This window comes from Paroedura picta, chromosome 13 (genome assembly GCF_049243985.1).
Source record: "Paroedura picta isolate Pp20150507F chromosome 13, Ppicta_v3.0, whole genome shotgun sequence".
NCBI classification, from domain to species: Eukaryota; Metazoa; Chordata; class Lepidosauria; order Squamata; family Gekkonidae; genus Paroedura; species Paroedura picta.
Window position 1 is genome coordinate 42,781,659 of NC_135381.1, and position 19,114 is coordinate 42,800,772.

General features: G+C 45.6%; 1 protein-coding gene across 2 annotated transcripts in view; it reads right to left on the minus strand.

The window, feature by feature from the left end:
• Positions 1-3,983: 3,983 nt before the first annotated feature.
• Positions 3,984-19,114, minus strand: part of TRPC5 (transient receptor potential cation channel subfamily C member 5) — a 199,168-nt gene continuing 184,037 nt past the window's right edge. For both annotated transcript variants that reach the window (XM_077307922.1, XM_077307921.1), the window contains 4 exons: positions 14,045-14,251; positions 13,422-13,463; positions 11,681-11,770; positions 3,984-5,933 (listed from right to left, as the gene is read on the minus strand). In XM_077307922.1, the coding sequence (XP_077164037.1) occupies positions 5,202-5,933; positions 11,681-11,770; positions 13,422-13,463; positions 14,045-14,251 (1,071 nt within the window). In that variant the 3' untranslated portion in view covers positions 3,984-5,201. The remainder of the gene's footprint in view (positions 5,934-11,680; positions 11,771-13,421; positions 13,464-14,044; positions 14,252-19,114) is intronic.

Here is a 19,114-nt window from a genome sequence, read left to right on the forward strand (position 1 = left end):
TCCCCTTTACAAAATAGCCCCCTCCCCCCTACAGAACAGGCCATAAGGTGGCGAATTCACTGTCCCCTCTCAGATCTTTCTGCACCCAGCCCCCTGTGGTGGAGCTGAGCTGTCCCGTTTTCCTGTGTGCCACTGGAGCCAGTCCCGGGTGGGAGGAACGGAAAACTGAGTCAACAAAAGGATCAGCCTTGCTTTCATGTTGGGGTAGGTCAGGAGAGGATGCCAGGGAGAAAGCCGCCAAGCGATCCAATTTTCCCCAGAAAGGGTCAGCGGAAAAGACCCGATGTTGAGAAAAGGGCTTGTGCCTGGGGTGCAGAGGAGCCAGGCTCTTCCTAGTTCCGTTTCCCTCTCAAAAAGAAAAGAAAGTGGCCACACGAGTACCCACCGCCCTGAAGCCAACAGCCTCGGCCCAAGTGGGCAAGGCACCAAAGAAGACAGCGTGAGCATTGCTGACCCCTTTAATCGAACCTCTGACCCAACCATCCTCTGGGGAGTCCAAGGAGGAGGAGACTCTCTGCAATACAAGAGGAAATGGGGCCAACCTGCTGCGAGGCAGCCCCACCAGCAGGTCCGTGGTAGGGGCAGATGATCGGTAAGTCCAATTCCTCTCCTCTTGTTCCCAGTGACTCTGTCAGACCCAAAGACTACAGTGGGGTGAGGGTCCAAGGCATGCTAGACTCTGGGTGCACACTAACTCAAACCCAGAAGTGGGGAAGGCATGGGAGGTAGGGTTTGCCCAAATGGAGATTCTCGAAAGGTTGTGGAGCCACAAACCAGACGCCCCCCCCCCCAATGTGCCAGCATATCATATCCAGCTCATCAACTGGCAGAACATCTCAGGCACAGGAGGCTGGTGACTCTTCTGGACCAATTACACTCTAACCCTACCTTGGATCAGCCTCCAAACCTGTGAAACACCAAGATCCTTTGTACCTGACAACCCAGTGTACAACAGGAATTACAGCAGTGGCCCTGATTGGATCCCAGTAGTTGTCACCCACATCATTGGTCTTGTCTCATACCAGATTGCATCTCTGGATTAGCACATTGTCAGGCAGCACGTGGACCAGATGCAATAGCATCTGCCAGATGCACCGTCAACTGTTGCATCTGACAGCCCCAGTCTGAGACATGAGCTGATTACAGCGGAGCCAGATAGTTCCAAGGACAATTTCCCCTGACACCCCTACCTCTGTCAGTGGGGAAGCACCAGTCCCCAGCAGCAACCTCCTCAGATCTACCAGCTGTTCTTCTGGCCTTATGCCTCTCCCAACAAGCGTGGTCACAGCCACAGTACCTCTGATGCTATCAATATTAACCAGAGGGGTATTGGTTGTAATTAGGGTGGAGGGCAGTTCTGCATGTGGATATTTGTTCATGCAATGGAGCTCATGTTTCTGAGCTTGTGCCAGAGCCTGGATCCTCAGTCCTCAATTGCAACTCACGAGAATGTTCCAAGCAGCCAATCAGCAGAGTGTGTTTAATAACCAATCGTAAGAGTGTGTTAACAACCAATAGTCTGCCTAAAGGGATGTGGCCTGAAATAGTTGGTTATATATATATATATATGAAGTGTGTTTTCCCTGCTGCTGTTCAGTTCACTTTTCCTGCTTGTTAATAAGAGTCCTCTTTGTGTTGGAGCAGAAGGGTCTGCATACTGACTGAACCCACAGATTTAAGAATGGGAATCTGGTATTGGATTTGCATCCACAGATAGTTCCTTAAAGGAGTGGATTTGCCTCTGTGATTCTCTGTATGCATTTCTGTAAATAAAATGAATGGTTTCATAAGTCTCTGGAACGCTTCCGTTGATGGTGTTGTAGTGTTGTACAACACCTTGTAGTGTTGCCTTGGGAACTTTTAACTACACGGGGAAGTGGATAGCAATCACTTGACCCACATCGTAAGCCTCCCAGCCTGAAAACTGCTCAGATTGAAGTGGAGCAGCACAAACTGTGGTGCCCCCAATGGAAAGCGATGCTTAAAACATCTAAGTGCGGAAATGCCCTTTTTCGAATGAGTGCAGCAAAGAAGTAAACAGAGTAGAGAGTCAGAGAGCAGCGACACAAGCCAGCGTGACAGGAGGTTCCAATGGATCCGGGGTTGGTGCTCCTGGACTCTGGGAGACAACGAGCAGCAAGTCATAGCAGGGATGTCAGGAAGGGAAAACTCAGGCTGTCCCTTTCCCTGACCTCTCAACTACCCCCCCCCAAGAGTCACTTCTGTCCTCCTCCCCCCACCCTTTTTTCAAAGCCTGCTTCTGCAGGATCAGCAAGGGATTTGAATTTTTTTCGTTATATTTTTCAATGTTTGGGGGTTGGGAGGCTGCTAGGATGTGAAACTATGGCACTGAAAGGTGATTGGTGCCTGATGCCCCGTCACAGTGATTGACAAGCTAAAATGGGGGGAAAGCGGGTTGTCCTGACTCCCGCTCAACCATCTGTCTTGTCAAGAAGCAAAAACCTGAGACAAGACTGGGGGATAAAGTGAGGGGAGACTTCCATCAGGAAGGCAGAAACCATGTGGTAAGTGGGCACAGATCTATACCCAGAAGGCAGCATTCCTTGGCTGCCTCCGTGCAGAAATGGTCAGAGTGACTATCCTCGGGTCCACCAGCAGACTTCCACAGCAGAGTATAGATTTGAACCTGTCTCTCCCGGATCTTACTCTGATGTTTTGAGCTCTACCTCTTGAGCTTAGGACAGGCATGGCCAGCTGGTGGTACAGTTCTATTCCATTTCTGGAGTCCTTAACTCTAACAGAAGCCTAAGTCAAAGATTTGGCCACACCTTCAAGTAGGAAATGCGTTCATATGGAAAGAAATACAGAGATGTCTTGATTTGACGGGACTTCTCCTTTGGATTTTGTGCATGAGCACACTGGTTTCAGAATGGTGGAAGTACTTAGTGTTATGTTGGGTCATCTTTATGACTGGTCTCACACACTTAGGGGAGTCATTTGTACAACTTCTGGTATGCCCTCCCCCTTCCCCAAGGATTCAAAGTGGCTACCTAGGATGCTTGACCACTTACCCACTTGACTCACTTACTGTTGATTAACAGGAACCTTGGCTTTTTGCAAATTGCAATCTATGGATACTTCCAGGTACCATCCCAAACTGCCTTCTACCTGATCAAGGGGCTGCAGGGGTGGGGGAATTGATACATTTCTGTTTTGTAGATTGACACATGGAAAACCTAGGGTGCCTTGGATAAAGCCCTTTCAATATACTTCAAGAATCATTCATGTGGAATCATTTCATGTGGAAAATCTACTCACAAACGGTTGCTAAAGAGCATTGGAAGTGCTTTTTGCAATGTGTGCTAAAGCACCTTTAGTCTGGATTCAAACCAGTACAGAGACTCAATCAAGAGCCCATTTTGCACACGTTAGATAATGCACTTTCAGTGTATTTTTGCAGCTGAATTTCCCTGTGCAGAACAGGACAATCTACTTCCAAAGTGCATTGAAAGTGCATTATCCAACATGTGCATAATAGACCTAGGTCTTATTTTCATATGTAGCCAACTCTGGGTTGGAAAATATTTGTAGAGTTTCTGGGTAGAACCTGGAGAAGATGGGGTTTGGAGAGAGACCTCTGTAGGACATATTGCTATAGGCGCCACCTTCCAAATCAGCTATTTTCTCCAAAGGAAGTGATCTCTGCTGTCTGGAAATTAGCTGCAATTCTCGGAAATCTGCAGGTTCAACCTGGAGGTTAGCAACCCTTTGCATCGATGATCTTCCACAAAGAGGGAACCTGGTGCTCCTTAAAGAAAACTTGTGCTTTAGACCAGGGGGAGTCAACCTGTGGGCCTCCAGATGTTCATGGACTACAATTCCCATGAGCCCCTGCCAGCAAATGTTGGCAGGGGCTCATGGGAATTGTAGTCCACGAACATCTGGAGGACCACAGGTTGACTACCTCTGCTTTAGACCATAAGAAAAGGTCCTAGCTCTGTATTCGACAGGTTGAATCCCATAAAACCCAGAGAAAAACCTGAAGTCACAAAACTCTATTCATACCTCCAATGTTCATAAAAGGATCTGTGGGGCAGGTGTTTTCATGGACTCAGGATACAAATAGACTACTTGTTGTTTGTAGGAAATATGCTCAAAACTATTGGGATGGGGGGCTTCTCTCACCCAGGAAAGGGGCTCCTCGGACGTGGCACCAGCTCCCTCTCAAGAGCAAGTCATCTGCCTCCATCTCTCAGTGGCTTTCACCTACAGCTTTTTCGTTCTGCTTGGCGTACCCCCAACAAGCTCTCCTTCTAGTATTGCTTCTATGTTTTCACTGAATTATTTTATAATTTTAATTGCATTTCTACTCACTCAAATGTGGACCCTGATTGGCTGGAAAGGTATCATTAAAATGCTTTAAATAAATGAATAATATAAAGCTGCTTACAATCTCTCAGGCAGTCAAGTGGGTATTGCAGGCTAGAGATTCTTTCTACTGGTGGGGAGGGAAAGGTGTACAGCAGGACAAAGTTATTTAGAAAAAGAAAAAGAGAGATACAAATCCCAGGACTCAACTTTTAACTCATTGTGGTAATAATTCATATTAAGAAAACAATTATGCAACCTCCGGGAAAGGAAAACACTGTTGAAATCATAGAGGGGTTTGTATTGCTTGAAAGGGCAAAGGGCATTCGTAGTGGACTCTTCTCCCAGCCAATAGGCTCACTCATCTCTTAGCTCCAGCGATGTCATTGGGCGTCTTCCGGTTCTCGAAAGCGGTCAGTGGCCGAAAGATGGAATGCCCAAAGGGTGGGGAGGGGGCCTGCTGACCAAAGGGAGGCTGCAACGCTTGAGAGGTTCTCTGACGTGTAACAAAAAATACCAAAAAATCCTATAAGGTTGGCAGGAGGAACAAAAGAGATAGAAACAGGTGTCATAAATATGAAACAAACATAAGAGAGTATTACGTGGAACCTTATCTTAAAATGATTTGGCCTGTTTGTAACAAAAAGTCCGGAGTCTGTTTGAATTTGAAAAAAAAAGCAAATTAAATAAGAAGATTGGGGCACAGTGGCTACAAAACAGGCTAAAACTATCCGAGGTCTATGCTCATCGGTGGAGACAAAACAGGGGTGGGGGGGGGGGGAGAAGCATCCTAACCATGGAGTGTCTGTGATAGCAAACAGTTTCCAGTATTTAGTTATGGTCTACTACTACAAGATACTGAGCAGCTCTACTTATAGGCGAGTGGTAATATGGTCCTCCTGCCCGTCTTTCCATTGGTTCCTAAAAATGTCACAAGCATCTCCCCATGAGTCAAAAACATCCTCAGAGGAGTCTATGAGTTTGGAGTTTGAGGAGCAGATGCTGGAAGCACAGTGAAGAGAAGTGGTACAAACCACGGGGCACTGGCTCGGTCCCGTGTGCCTGCTGTTCCTACTGTAGTCCACCTCATTGAGGTTAATTTCACTTTTGGAACAGTTCTCATCCCGCTCCTTAGCCATCTGAGAGTATTTAATGTCTTGCCACATGTAGTGCGGCTGGATGACCCCGTCCGAAATTGTGTACATGGGCTCTGCATTTGGCTCGGCTAGATGACCATTCATCTTGGAGAACAAGAGACCCAGTCTTTTAAAGGACTCCTTCTTGGAGTTGGAGAGCCTTTGAACCCGATTCCCATTGCGAACGAAGGAACGCTTATTGATCCCGTTGCTCTTGGGTCTCTCAGTCACCATCTCCATCCCGCCCATCGTCTTAATCAGAGCAGAAACATTGAAGTCTTTCTTTTTGTTGGAAACCCCAAAGGAGACACTCCTGGCTTTAGATGTTTCTCCAGCACATTCCTCTTGGCCTTCATCCTTCTGGGAGACCTCTGTGCTGCTGGTGGAGTAACTCCTCCTCTGGGGTTTTCGGTTGCCCAAGAGATCGAGGACTTCATAACGGAAACTGGAGATGTCCTGCTTTAGTTCCTGAGTTCAAAGAGAGAGAGGGAGAAGAAAATGAGTTAAATGCTAAAGCTTTATCTGTGACCAAGAAGAAGAAAAAAAGATTACACTCTCATGAAAGAATCATTTGACATTATGCAAATGGATTATTCCGGATCATGGTGTTCAAGAGTCGCAAATAAATATTTCATTAGATAGAAAGAGAAATGGGATCTTTTCTGTGCATTAAAGGCAAAACCTTGCTAGACTAAGAACATCAGTCGCCATTTTGAATTAAAGACCTTTAGTTAACACCAACTGAAATAACACAACGTACAACATTAGTGATTTACATGCTGACTAAGTCTGGCCATCTAGAGGTGGTGTGACCCAGATACAAATTCCGACATAGACAACCAACATTGTGCTTGTTGCTCAGCTGAACTTAACATGGGGGCTTATTGTGAGGAAAAAATTACAATATCCTTGAATGCAATTATTGGAGATAGCAGTGGGAAATGACGATAGGCAATGAATTAAAAATGATTGAAAAAAGAGTGAAGGGAGGAGACAGATCTTTCTAGGAGGTGAGTTTACTAAATGGGTGCTATTTTAGTTTGCAAACGCCCTCCTCTGAATGTTTTACCCCAAGGAAAGATGAAGTAGTAGTAGTAATTTATTAGTGTTAGCATAAAGGTGGCAACTCTAAATCTAGCGGATGAATTTGTATCCGCCAGTAAAAAACTGATGTGGTCCTCTATTGTTCCAAGGGAAGTTGGGATGACCTGATGCTGCCTAAAATGTATGGAATCATATGGTGGGCAGTGGAAAAAATAGTGAGGAAGATCTTCAGGCTGCCTGAGAGCACAAGGGCAGAGAAGCAGATCTGAGGAGATCTTGTTGCATCTGCCCTGAAGATGGGCCTTGTTTGAAAGTGGGCACTGGTGAATGCTCTCCTTAGAGGGGCACCTGAAAGATCTGCTTGATGCCATGAAAAGGCTTTGACTGGCTTAAGATGTGGCTGCCATGGGAAAAGGATGCAGAAGTCAACAGGAGGCACTGTAGTTTCCAGGGATTTATTCACTTTCGAAGAAGAAGAGGAAGAAGAAGAGGAAGAGGAAGAAGAAGAGTCAATGAAGCAGTACATGTTCTTCTGGAACTCCCTAGCTTTCTCCATGATCCAGCGTATGTTGGCAATTTGATCTCTAGTTCCTCTGGCTCTTTGAAATCCTGCCTGTACTTCTGGATGTTCATGGTCCACATATTTCTGGAGCCTAGCTTGTAGGATTTTGAGCATAACTTTGCTAGAATTCAGTGTACTTTACAGAGAGAAACCAAAATGCTGCTGGTAGAGAGATCAAAGGCTCTCACCTCCCCATACGTTGCTTGCTCCATACATCTGTGAGACATTCCTGCCAGGGGATTGCTGGTCACTTCCCAAGGACAGGGAGTCAAACTTAAAATTCCAATACAATGCCATATCTTACAGTCATATTATTATCACAAATAAAATACATAGTGAGGAATATGGATACACGAGTTGAACAAGGTTAGCATGAATAAAAAAAGCCTTTGTCTCTATTGAGTCCCGGGTATGTCATAATATAGAGTTTTGTAATAACAGTCACATAATCCCAATTAAAATAAATTGTGAGGAATGTGGATACACAAATTACATAAGATTAGCATGCATAGTGAGATTAAAAAAAACCTTTGTCCTTGTTGAGTCCAGGGAATGTCAAAGTATTGAGTGTTGTAATAACTTGCATTTCTGCAATCTCCCTTTCTAGCCTGTTCTTGAAGTTTCTTTGTAATACAACAGCTACTTTTAGGTCCCTTATAGACTGTCCTGGAAGGTTGAAGTGTTCTCCTACAGGTTTTTTAGTCTTGTAGCTTTTGATGTCAGACTTGTGTCCATTAATTTTTTGGCGGAGGGTTTGACCTGTTTGCCTTATGTAGAGAACAAAGGGACATTGCTGGCAGTTGATGGCATATACCACGTTTGAAGATGAGCAGGTGTATGAGCATTTTATGGCATAGGTGACGTTGTTAAGTCCAGTAACTGTGGCATTGGAGTGTATATGGCAGCAAAGTTGGCATCTGGGTTTGTTGCAAGCTCTAGTACCAGTGTCCAAGTTCACATTTGAAGCTGCATTGTTGTGGGTGAGGAGTTGTTTGAGATTGGGGGGCTGTCTGTGCGAAAGAAAAGGTTTACCCCCCCAGTGCTTGGGAAAGAGAACTGTCATCCAGTAGGGCTTGTAAGTCACTGATGATACGTGGTACTGTCTTGAGCTGAGAGCTGTATGTAACCACTAGTGGTGATCTGTTGTTTTCTCTTTTGGGTCTGTCTTCTAACAGGTTTTTTCTTGGTATCCTTCTGGCTTTGTTAATCTGTTCCTTGACCAAACTGGCTGGGTATTTTAGTTCCAAAAAGGTTTGTTGTAGACCATTTAGATGGGAATCTCTGTCTGTGGGATTGGAGCAGATGCGGTTGTAACGTAGGGCCTGGCTGCATACAATGGATTGTTTGGTATGTTCAGGATGGTAGCTGGAGGTATGCAGGTACGTTTGCCGGTCAGTAGGCTTCTGGGATAAGGTGGTCTCTAGGCATCCATTGTTTATTCTTACAGTAGTGCCCAGAAAATGTATTTCTTGCGTAGATTGGTTCATTGTCAGGTTGATAGTGGGGTGAAAGTCATTGTATGCCTTGTGGAAAGTATCCAGGGCTTCTTTATCATGTGTCCAGACAATTAAAATGTCATCAATGAATCACAGGTAAACGAGAGGTGTGAGTGGGTGAGTATTCAGGAAGCGTTGCTCCAGGTCTGCCATGAAGATGTTCACATATTCAGGCGCCATGCGGGTGCCCATGGCTGTACCATTGATCTGAAGGAACAAGTCATCACCAAATCTAAAGTGGTTATGGGTGAGAACAAACTGGCACAGTTTGGTGGCTGGGTCAGCTATGGTGTTGTTAGAAATTGTATTCCTAAAGGCTTGCAATCCATCTTTGTGTGGGATGTTGGTATATAGGGACTCCACATCCATGGTGAGGTGAGTAGCGGGGTACCTCAGGGCTTGGTGCTCAGCCCAGTACTTTTTAACATATTTATTAATGATCTAGATGAGGGGGTGGAGGGACTACTCATCAAGTTTGCAGATGACACCAAATTGGGAGGACTGGCAAATACTCCGGAAGATAGAGACAGAGTTCGAGATCTGAACACAATGGAAAAATGGGCAAATGAGAAAAAGATGCAATTTAATAAAGATAAGTGTAAAGTTCTGCATCTGGGTCAGAAAAATGAAAAGCATGCCTACTGGATGGGGGATACGCTTCTAGGTAACACTGTGTGTGAATGAGACCTTGGGGTACTTGTGGATTGTAAACTAAACATGAGCAGGCAGTGTGATACAGCAGTAAAAAAGGCAAATGCCCTTTTGGGCTGTATTAACAGGGGAATCGCATCAAAATCAAAAGATGTCATAGTCCCATTGTATACGGCACTGGTCAGACCACACCTGGAGTACTGTGTGCAGTTCTGGAGGCCTCACTTCAAGAAGGATGTAGATAAAATTGAAAGGGTACAGAGGAGAGCGACGAGGATGATCTGGGGCCAAGGGACCAAGCCCGCTGAAGATAGGTTGAGGGACTTGGGAATGTTCAGCCTGGAGAAAAGGAGGTTGAGAGGGGACATGATAGCCCTCTTTAAGTATTTGAAAGGATGTCACTTGGAGGAGGACAGGATGCTGTTTCCGTTGGCTGCAGAGGAAAGGACACGCAGTAATGGGTTTAAACTACAAGTACAACGATATAGGCTAGATATCAGGAAAAAAATTTCACACTCAGAGTAGTTCAGCAGTGGAATAGGCTGCCTAAGGAGGTGGTGAGTTCCCCCTCACTGGCAGTCTTCAAGCAAAGGTTGGATACACACTTTTCTTGAATGCTTTAGGATGCTTTGGGCTGATCCTGCGTTGAGCAGGGGGTTGATGGCCTGTATGGCCCCTTCCAACTCTATGATTCTATGATTCTATGGTGGCTAAAATGGTGTTTTCTGGAAAGTTGTTCAAAGATTGTATTTTCCTCAGGAAGTCTATGGTGTCTCGAACATAACTAGGAGCCTTGATGGCATAGGGCCTTAGAACAGAGTCCATATAGCCAGATACCCTCGTGGTGATAGTGTTTATGCCCGAGACAATTGGGCTTCCTGGGTTGCCAGGTTTGTGGATCTTGGGTAGAAGATAAAAGGTACCTGGATGTGGTTCCTTTGGTGTGTCTGAAAGGATTTCTTCCTGAATGTATGGGGGTAATTCCTTGATAATCTCGTGTACTTCTTTTTATATTTCTGTGTTGGGTCTGCATCCTGTTGCTTGTAAAAGATGGTATTGGAGAGCTGTCTTTGAGCCTCCTGGATGTAGTCTGAGCTATTCATGATGACAACAGCACCTCCTTTGTCAGCTTCCTTAATTACTATATCCGGATTGTTCCCAAGGCTCTTTATGGCCTTCCTTTCAGCATAGCTGATATTCTGCTGTGTGCGATGTTGTTTGTTGATCACATCGGTTTGGACTCTGCGCCGGAAGCAATCTATGTAGACTCTAAATTTGTTCTTTTCTCTTATGGCTTCCATGTTATGGAACAGGCTTCCAGAAGAAATCCAGAATGTCACTGCCCTGCAAGGGTGCAAATCTGCCCTGTTTCCAAGGGCAAGGATAGATTCTAATCTACGGCCAACGTGTCCCCCCCCCTTTGAAGTGCATACTATTTGCTCGTGTTATGGATTTTGAGACCTTTATGCTCACTTTATTTGACAGCTTACAACAAAGAAGTTATTATATTTCCAGTACAGAAGATTAAGAAATTATTGTATAAACTAGTAATCAAGCCTGCTGTATGAGTAATACAGCGGGCGCTAGGTACTGACATTCTTCCGGGTGGGCGTTGTGACGGCGGGGGCTCCCTCAGGTGGCGGTCTGTCGTCGTCAGCTCCCTCGTCGTCGTCTCTCTCTGGTGTCAGGCCGGCGGGCAGGGAGCCCCCGGTAGCCGTGCTCCGTGCGACTGCCGGGGGCTCCCTCTCGCCGCGCCAGGCTGGCAAAGGGAGAAACTGCGAGCCGCGCTGTGCGCGGCTCGCAGTTGCTGGGGCTGGGAATCGGAGGGACCAATCGGCAGGCGCTGTGCGCCTGCCGATTGGCCCCTCCGATTGTCTGTCCGGGGGAAGGGTTCAATTCGGACCCTTCCTCATCCCGGACACATCCCGCCCCAGAACGCCTTACCCTTTTATTTAGTCCGTGGCGCCCGCGGCGCCACGGGCGGTGTAAAGATATGCAAATATATATATTGATCTGGAACTGGAAAGTTGACCCCTGAATCTAAGCCAGCTGATAGTTTCCTCTTTTCCCATGGATGTTCATTTTGCTGTATTTGTTGTAACAAAGATATTGAATAACATTTTCGTATTTCCAAAATACGGCAATTAATATAGTTGCTGGAGGAGGGGGGGGTTAATACAATACAAAGTAAGACACTATTTTTCTTTTGATTTCTTTCCCGATATATACCAGTAATATAATCTCTTGGGCCCTCTAAATTTAAATATCTGTATTAAAACTTCAGTCCAAAGCCTAATAATTACTTGGCAACTCCATTTTACATGTTAGACTCTGATCCCCCAGAGCCACGTCTCCTGTGTAATCTATAAAATAGATCAAATGATCATGATTTTCATCCATTTTTAGCTCTGTCTTTCTGATCTGTGGGGAACGGGGTCATTATACTGCACGTAGCAAGTTACCTTAAAATTTTCTTCAGTTAATCCCTCGTTGCTTTTAGAATTTCTTATCATTGCTGCAACATACCTCTTCACCAAGTTTCTAATCACTTCCTGAAATGAAAGACAAAAGAAAATGATTTGCCATGAAAGCCTCCAGCTGTTTCGGTGAATGGACTCAAAATGCCTGTTTTGCCATTCCTGGATCTGTGATCCAAATGATACATCCACATGGTCCAGAATTCATAAACATGCAAACAGGGCCAGCATTGTGGTTACAGCAACCTTTTTCAACCTTTTGACCATGGAGGAGCCCCTGAAATAATTTTTCAGGCTTTGAGGAACCCCATAATTACGAATCCAGCCCTTTCGCTACCCACTGAAATAGGGCCCTGTGGACCTCTAAACGACATCCCTTCAAACACTTTGAAAGAGGAATCCTATTCCCTATAAGCCACTTCTTCCCCAGACTGAACATTCCCAATTCCCAGAGTCTCTCTTAATAAGGCCCAGCCTCCAAACCTTTTCTGCAAGTCAACAGAAGTGATACTTTGCTCTCCTTTACCCACGTTTGAAGCCAAACAGACTTAACTCTCAAGGAGGAGCCTGACCTTACAGGGTTGCTATAACTTGGCAGTGGCTTGACTGCACATGCCCTCACCACCACCAGTCACAAGGAAGCATGCAAAGAGCTTGCACGTCCAAGTGTCTCCTTTGGGGACAGGGCCCTTAGCCTGCCCCTTGACACAAGAAATGGAGGGGAGGGGGCTTGCTTGCCTTGCTGCTTTTTGTGTCTGAATACTCAACCCCCAGAAGCTGGGCCTTCCTGGCTTGGAGGGACAAGCTTTGCTCCAGGAAATCTGTCCTGATGTGGCCATAACAGAAATCCACATCTGAGATGGCATTTAAGCTTTCCATATTTTGAAAATGGCTTTGAGCTGCTGGCAGAGTAAATCTTTTAATCTTAGCAAATCTTTTAATTGGAAGAATTAATGAAGCTCGACAAGCTGCGAATACAGCTCCAAAGCCAAAGGGGAAACATTCATAAAGTGAGCTCTCAGGGGCGGGCTGAGACCAGGCATTTTTCCCCCCTTTGGGAAAAGTAGCCTGAAATGTTTCGCGGTGTGACCCACTGGAAACGTCTCATAGGCAAGCCATGTTCTGGCAGCATTCCCACAGTTCATTCCAATTAGACACGTGCAGAAGAATTCCCCCTTTATCTCGATTTCACTTGATTCACAGGGCTATTTGGATGTTAAAACAAGGATGGAAAAGCTCAAACCCACAAGCCACTGTGCAACACTCCCTCTAAAAGACTAGTGCACGTTATTTGCAAGAGCGCATATGCTCACTGTCCCAGTGTGAAAGAGAAGTCTTGATATGGCTACATGGGTGTATTAAGATTTCTTCGCATATCCAGTTAATGCACATGTTAACAGCATGGGTCTAAACCGCCCTGAACTGTGAGGGCAGGGTGGTACACAAACAAACAAACAAACATTCCAAAATTGGTCCCACCTGCAGCCGTGGTAGCTTTGCACTTTGCAAAGTACAGCTTTGTGTGCACTGCCTGGGAAACATGTTCTGAACTCAAGAGGAATTTCAAAAGCAGGATGTCATATGGACTGCCATTCGCCAGGGTAAAAACACGATTACAGCACAATTCCACCCAAACTCCTGGGCATGCCTGAAGTAGCACTTTAGGTCTCAACAATTGCCAATCAAGGCATTATGATAAGTTGCCAAGTGAAGAAATGCTCCTTACCTGGTAATGCTGATTTTGAATTAAGTTGTCAGCGTGACGCTCCTGAAAGGAAAAGAACAGGTATATATTAAGAAGGTCTCAATTACATTGACAGCTTTCCCTTGTAAGGCATATGTTCTGTTGCCAACCTGGCAAATCTTCTGGTTTCAGCAGAAGTTTGAGGTGATATTTACACCCTTTCCTCTGTAGGCCTGGCTCATCTGATGTCACAAAGAGGTTCTATCTCACAGAGAAGACCAGGATTAAGAAGGGACTAGGCTTGGATCCTGCACATCTTTTCTGCCAGTAGAGGCACCTTCCCCAACCGAAGGAATCTCCCCCATTCACAAAAGGCTTGAAGAGCCGCAAAAAAGATCTTGGGAAAAAGACAGACTCCTTGCAGTGGGGGAGATCCATGGGATCCGACCTATTAGAACTTAAGGTCCAATAGAAATGACCAAAGTTTGTGTCTGGTTTTCTTGGTTTGGGTTTCATTTTTTTATCAAGCAAGGATTGATAGCAGAGGAGGGACCTCAAACTTCCTTAGTTTAGGTCTTCCGGAGTTATCCAGGAAATGCATCATGACATCATCCCAAAAGCAGGGCATGAAATGATAAAGCCACACCAAAAGTCACCCTCCCTACCGTGAATGTCTTCAGGTTTTCGTGCCTCTTCTCTTCGTTCTCGGGGTCCATTGATGGGCACAGCCTGTTGTGGATCCATTTGCAGAGGTACCAGAATGATTTGGGGCTGGGGATAATGTTAAAAGGAGGTGGGAGGGTGCCCCCTTCATCGAAGTAACTCATCCAGAGCTTTGTGCGTGCAAATTTCCATTCAATATCAGCATGATCCTGGAGGAGATAGGAGGAGAGGAAAGAGCACAATTTTGCCAACAGCCCATCTTCAGCATGAATCACCGAATCCTCTTTACCTCTGCAGGCTAAAGATGAAGATGGGCACTGGGTGTTGTTTGTGACAAAGTCAGGTTCACTCCATCTGGAGCCGAGCATAGCAGAGACATTCCTTTAGTTCTCACACAGGACTTTGTTTGTAAATGCTGTCAAGCTTGATAGGTGAGAAAAGAGATGGAGGATTCCTTCCATCCTTTTCTCTGCCCTTACTCCACACCCACATTCAGCCCCCCTAGACCCCATGAACTACTAGTAGAAGCTTCCTTCTACTAAAAGGTCTACTCAAACTGGGAGCAACTGCCAGGGTCTTCCACAACTTACAGCCTGATCCTTTTAACTGAAGATGCCAGGGATTGAACCTGGGACCTTCTGCATGCAAAGCAGAGGCTTTTCCACTGAGCCTTTCCCCAAAGCAACAGAGTTCTACTTCTCTTTCTAAAACTGTTCCCTAGTTCCCACTGCTCCCTGGTGGGGGACAGAACCAGCAAAGTACAGCCTGAGAAGGGGCAAGGGGCACCACCCCACTTCCAAAGCAGGGAATGGATTCAAGATGGAGGATGGAAGGAGAAAAGCTCTTCTTCTGTGTAGGCTCACAAGTATCTAGCAGGGTTGCCAGCCTCCTGGTGAGGCCTGGAGATCTGGAATTACAACTGATCTTCAGGCAACAGAGATCAGTTCCCCTGAAGAAAATGGCCATGTTGGAGGTTTCTTCACAGCCCTGGAAGGATTTCCCGAATCGGTGGGAGTTAATTAATTTTAAACATATTTTTAAATAATTGTTAAACGTTAATTGGGTGACCTGACCATATATGGTCCTGTCGACCTGCCCTTCCTCCCAAAATGGCCAATGATGGGCCAGAAGGGGGTGGGGAGGGACCTGGGTGGGTGTGCCCACAGCTCTGCTTCCCAACCATATCCTGCATGATTGCATCACTTTTGGGGTTTCTCGAAGCCTGAAGAATGTTTCAGGGGTTTTTCAATAGTGAAAAAGCTGACAAAGGCTGTGCTATAGCATTGTACCCTGTTGAGGGCCCTCCCAAAATCTTGCCCTCCCCAGACTCCCCCCCCCCCAAATCTCCAGGTTTTTCCCCACCCAGAGTTGGCAAACTTGAAACAGACAAATGCTTGGAACTCGGCTTGTGAAGCCATTTTGACCTGCGGGAATTTCTTTCCACATCCAATACGTTTTCTATATCACAAAGGTATGTTCCTGGTACAGAAATGCACATGAGCGCACAGTCTTGCATTTGGCTGTGCCATTTCCCCACGGCGACCCCTGGAACCAGCATGTGCTCTGCAGTGTGGCCTTTGTTTCCATGGTGAAGCTGTCATCATCCCAAAATTTGATTCCACTGCCCTTTCCTGAATCTCCTGCCGGCTGCCTCCCCACCACAAACCACCACCCTCCTCCCACCCAGCTGTCACTCAATTATTTTCGGCTTAGCCCATTTCAGCTGTAAACATTTCAGCAACAGCACCGCCTGCTATGCTTCTGGTTTTGAAAAATGCACAATGCTGGTCTCAGCTTTGTTGTTCATCGCATTGAAAAGTCAAATGCTACAACTACCGTGTGGCAGGAAAAAAAAACCCACAACAATTTTGATTGCCAATGTCCTACTATATCTCCTAAGACTAAGTGACATGTCTTTCATAACTGCAACTAGGAATTGTTTCTCACAATTAATCTCTCGAGTCCCGATCTCAAGCTCAGCACCATGGTCATCCTCACTGTTTCAATCACTAATTCTATTTTTTCAGGGGGGAGGTGTTTCCGGAGGGGTCACGGGTGGAAGTCTCCCCTTTCACTGGTGTTTATCAGGAAGGGACAGTCCATTTTGAATTCCAATGCAGGGTTTCCACAAAGTACGATTCTCTCCCCGATGTTTATGTACCCTCTCAGCCAACTTGTCCAGGGGTATAGGCTGGGATGCCATCAATATATGGATGACATCCTGTTAATAAGCAGCCGGCTGAACACTCCCACAGAATATTTGGCCAGGTATCTGGAAGCTGTGGCAGAGTAGCCCCAGTGAAGCTCAACCCCCTGATGATGGAGGTCCTGTGGCTGGGGAGGAAAGGACCAGAGCAGGAAGTGTGGCTCCCCTGCCTTCATGGGGTACAGCTGCCAGCTACACAGACCATCAAGAATTTGGGAGGATCCTAGATGCCTCTCTGAATAAAGTAGCTCGCCATAGAATCATAGAATCATAGATATGGAAGGGGTCATACAGGCCAACCCCCTGCTCAACGCAGGATCAGCCCAAAGCATCCTAAAGCATCCAAGAAAAGTGTGTATCCAACCTTTGCTTGAAGACTGCCAGTGAGGGGGAGCTCACCACCTCCTTAGGCAGCCTATTCCACTGCTGAACTACTCTGACTGTGAAAAATGTTTTTCCTGATATCTAGCCTATATCATTGTACTTGTAGTTTAAACCCATTACTGCGTGTCCTTTCCTCTGCAGCCAATGGAAACAGCATCCTGCCCTCCTCCAAGTGACAACCTTTCAAATACTTAAAGAGGTCTATCATGTCCCCTCTCAACCTCCTTTTCACCAGGCTGAACATTCCCAAGTCCCTCAACCTATCTTCATAGGGCTTGGTCCCTTGGCCCCAGATCATCCTCGTCACTCTCCTCTGTACCCTTTCAATTTTATCTACGTCCTTCTTGAAGTGAGGCCTCCAGAACTGCACACAGTACTCCAGGTGTGGTCTGACCAGTGCCATATACAATGGGACTATGACATCTTGTGATTTTGATGTGATGCCCCAGTTGATACAGCCCAAAATGGCATTCGCCTTTTTTACCTCTGCATCACACTGCCTGCTCATGATTACTTTACAATCCACAAGTACCCCAAGGTCTCTTTCACATGCAGTGTTACCTAGAAGCATATCCCCCATCCAGTTGGAATGCTTTCCATCTATGTCAAGCAAAGCTACTACTGTCCTATGGCCTTCTCCAAGCTAGATTACTAGAACTCGCTCTACATGGGCCTTCCCTTATGCCTGACCTGGAAATTACAATTGGTATAGAATGCAGCCACCTATGGCTTTTCAAGGACTCCAAGGAGAACTCACATTCAACCTGTTCTCCAGCAGTTGCAGTGGTTGCTGATTGAGTTCCGGATCAGGTTTAAAGTATTGCTTCTAACCTTTAAGACCTTACGCTGTCTAGGACCTGTGCACCTGAGAGACCGCCTATCTGTATGTGCTCCCCAAATATAGTTTCCTTTTGCCATGTGCCCCTTCCCTTCCAGACATGTGCAGCTTTTCTGCCTCTCCAAATTTCCCAAGGTTCTCAGATGCCCTGTCAGAGGCCACAGCCAAGGGGGAACATTTCACATGTAGAAACTAAATCGGTTACATACTGCTGTGCCCAAAGGAATAATTTTTTAAATTACTCAATAATCCAAATTTTGGAGCATATAAATAGCCAAGTCCTGAGCAGGCATTTTAACATACGAAGCATTCCTCCAACCGCTTTTCCATTAAGGATTTTAAAAAATCCTCCAACCTCTTACCAAGTAGGGAGTTGCAATTATCTAAAGTAATTGTGAGCTGTGTGTTAAGGCCATTAGCAATTATGATTATTGATTGGGCAACAGATGTGATGGATGTGTTAATACTGTCAAGGGAGGCTGGTTTGATGGTACCGATCTTGGGGAATGCCTGTTGATTATTCACCCACTTGAAAATCTCTTCTGGATCATTGCTTCCTTTGGAGATGACAATTGGCCTGCCAATTTCTGGGTAGGGCCTGAAGATTTCCTAGGATTACAATGCAGCTCCAGGCTATAGATATCAGTTCACCTGCTGCTTTGCCCTTATCTAGTATTAATCCCTCCAAATTTAGATGGGCTTTTCCCAGAGCCCGATTTGATGCTCTTCCATCAGCTGTACTTATCAGAAGATTTGAGAAATGCCTAAATGTCCTTGTAACGTAGTGGTGACAGTTGTACCTATGTTGTGGACTTTATGACGAAGACAGAAACTGTATAACCTCCCCTCTGCTGCTTCGGTTCAGATACTTAAAACCCACTATTACAACTAGACAAAGAGGTTACTATATCATATTCTGTTGCAGAAATCTGCTTTCATGCCTGCAATAGAGTGCTTTGATGAATAAGAAATTATCAGTTGAGTTATATGTTTGATTGAATTTGCTGGAATGTCAATGGAGATGTCAGGATCTATCTATCTATCTATCTATCTATCTATCTATCTATCTATCTATCTATCTATCTATCTATCTATCTATCTATCTATCTATCTATCTATCTATCTATCTATCTATCTATCTATCTATCTATCTATCTATCTATCTATCCATCTATCCATCTATCCATCTATCCATCTATCCATCTATCCATCCATCCATCCATCCATCCATCCATCCATCCATCCATCCATCCATCCAAAGGAGTCTCAAAGTGGATTACATTCACTTCCCTTTCCTCTCCCCACAACAGGCACCCTGTGAGGGAGGTGAGGCTGAGAGAGCCCTGAGATTACTGCTCGGTCAGAACAGTAATCAATGCTGTGGCAAGCCCAAGGTCACCCAGCTGGCTGCCTCTGGGGGAGGAGCAAGGAATCAAACTTGGCTCGCCAGGTAAGAAGACAATGCTGAGAGTTGGGTTTGTTTGGTTTTGTTGCTGGCATCCTCACAGATGGGGTCAAAGAAAAGACAACACTCTGCTCCAGAGCAACCAGGCTGCAGATCTGAGAAACAGCTGATGCTGGATTACAGATTGTTTTCTTAAAGATAATAGCTCAGACAGAAGCTTGAAGACCATGTCCAAATCT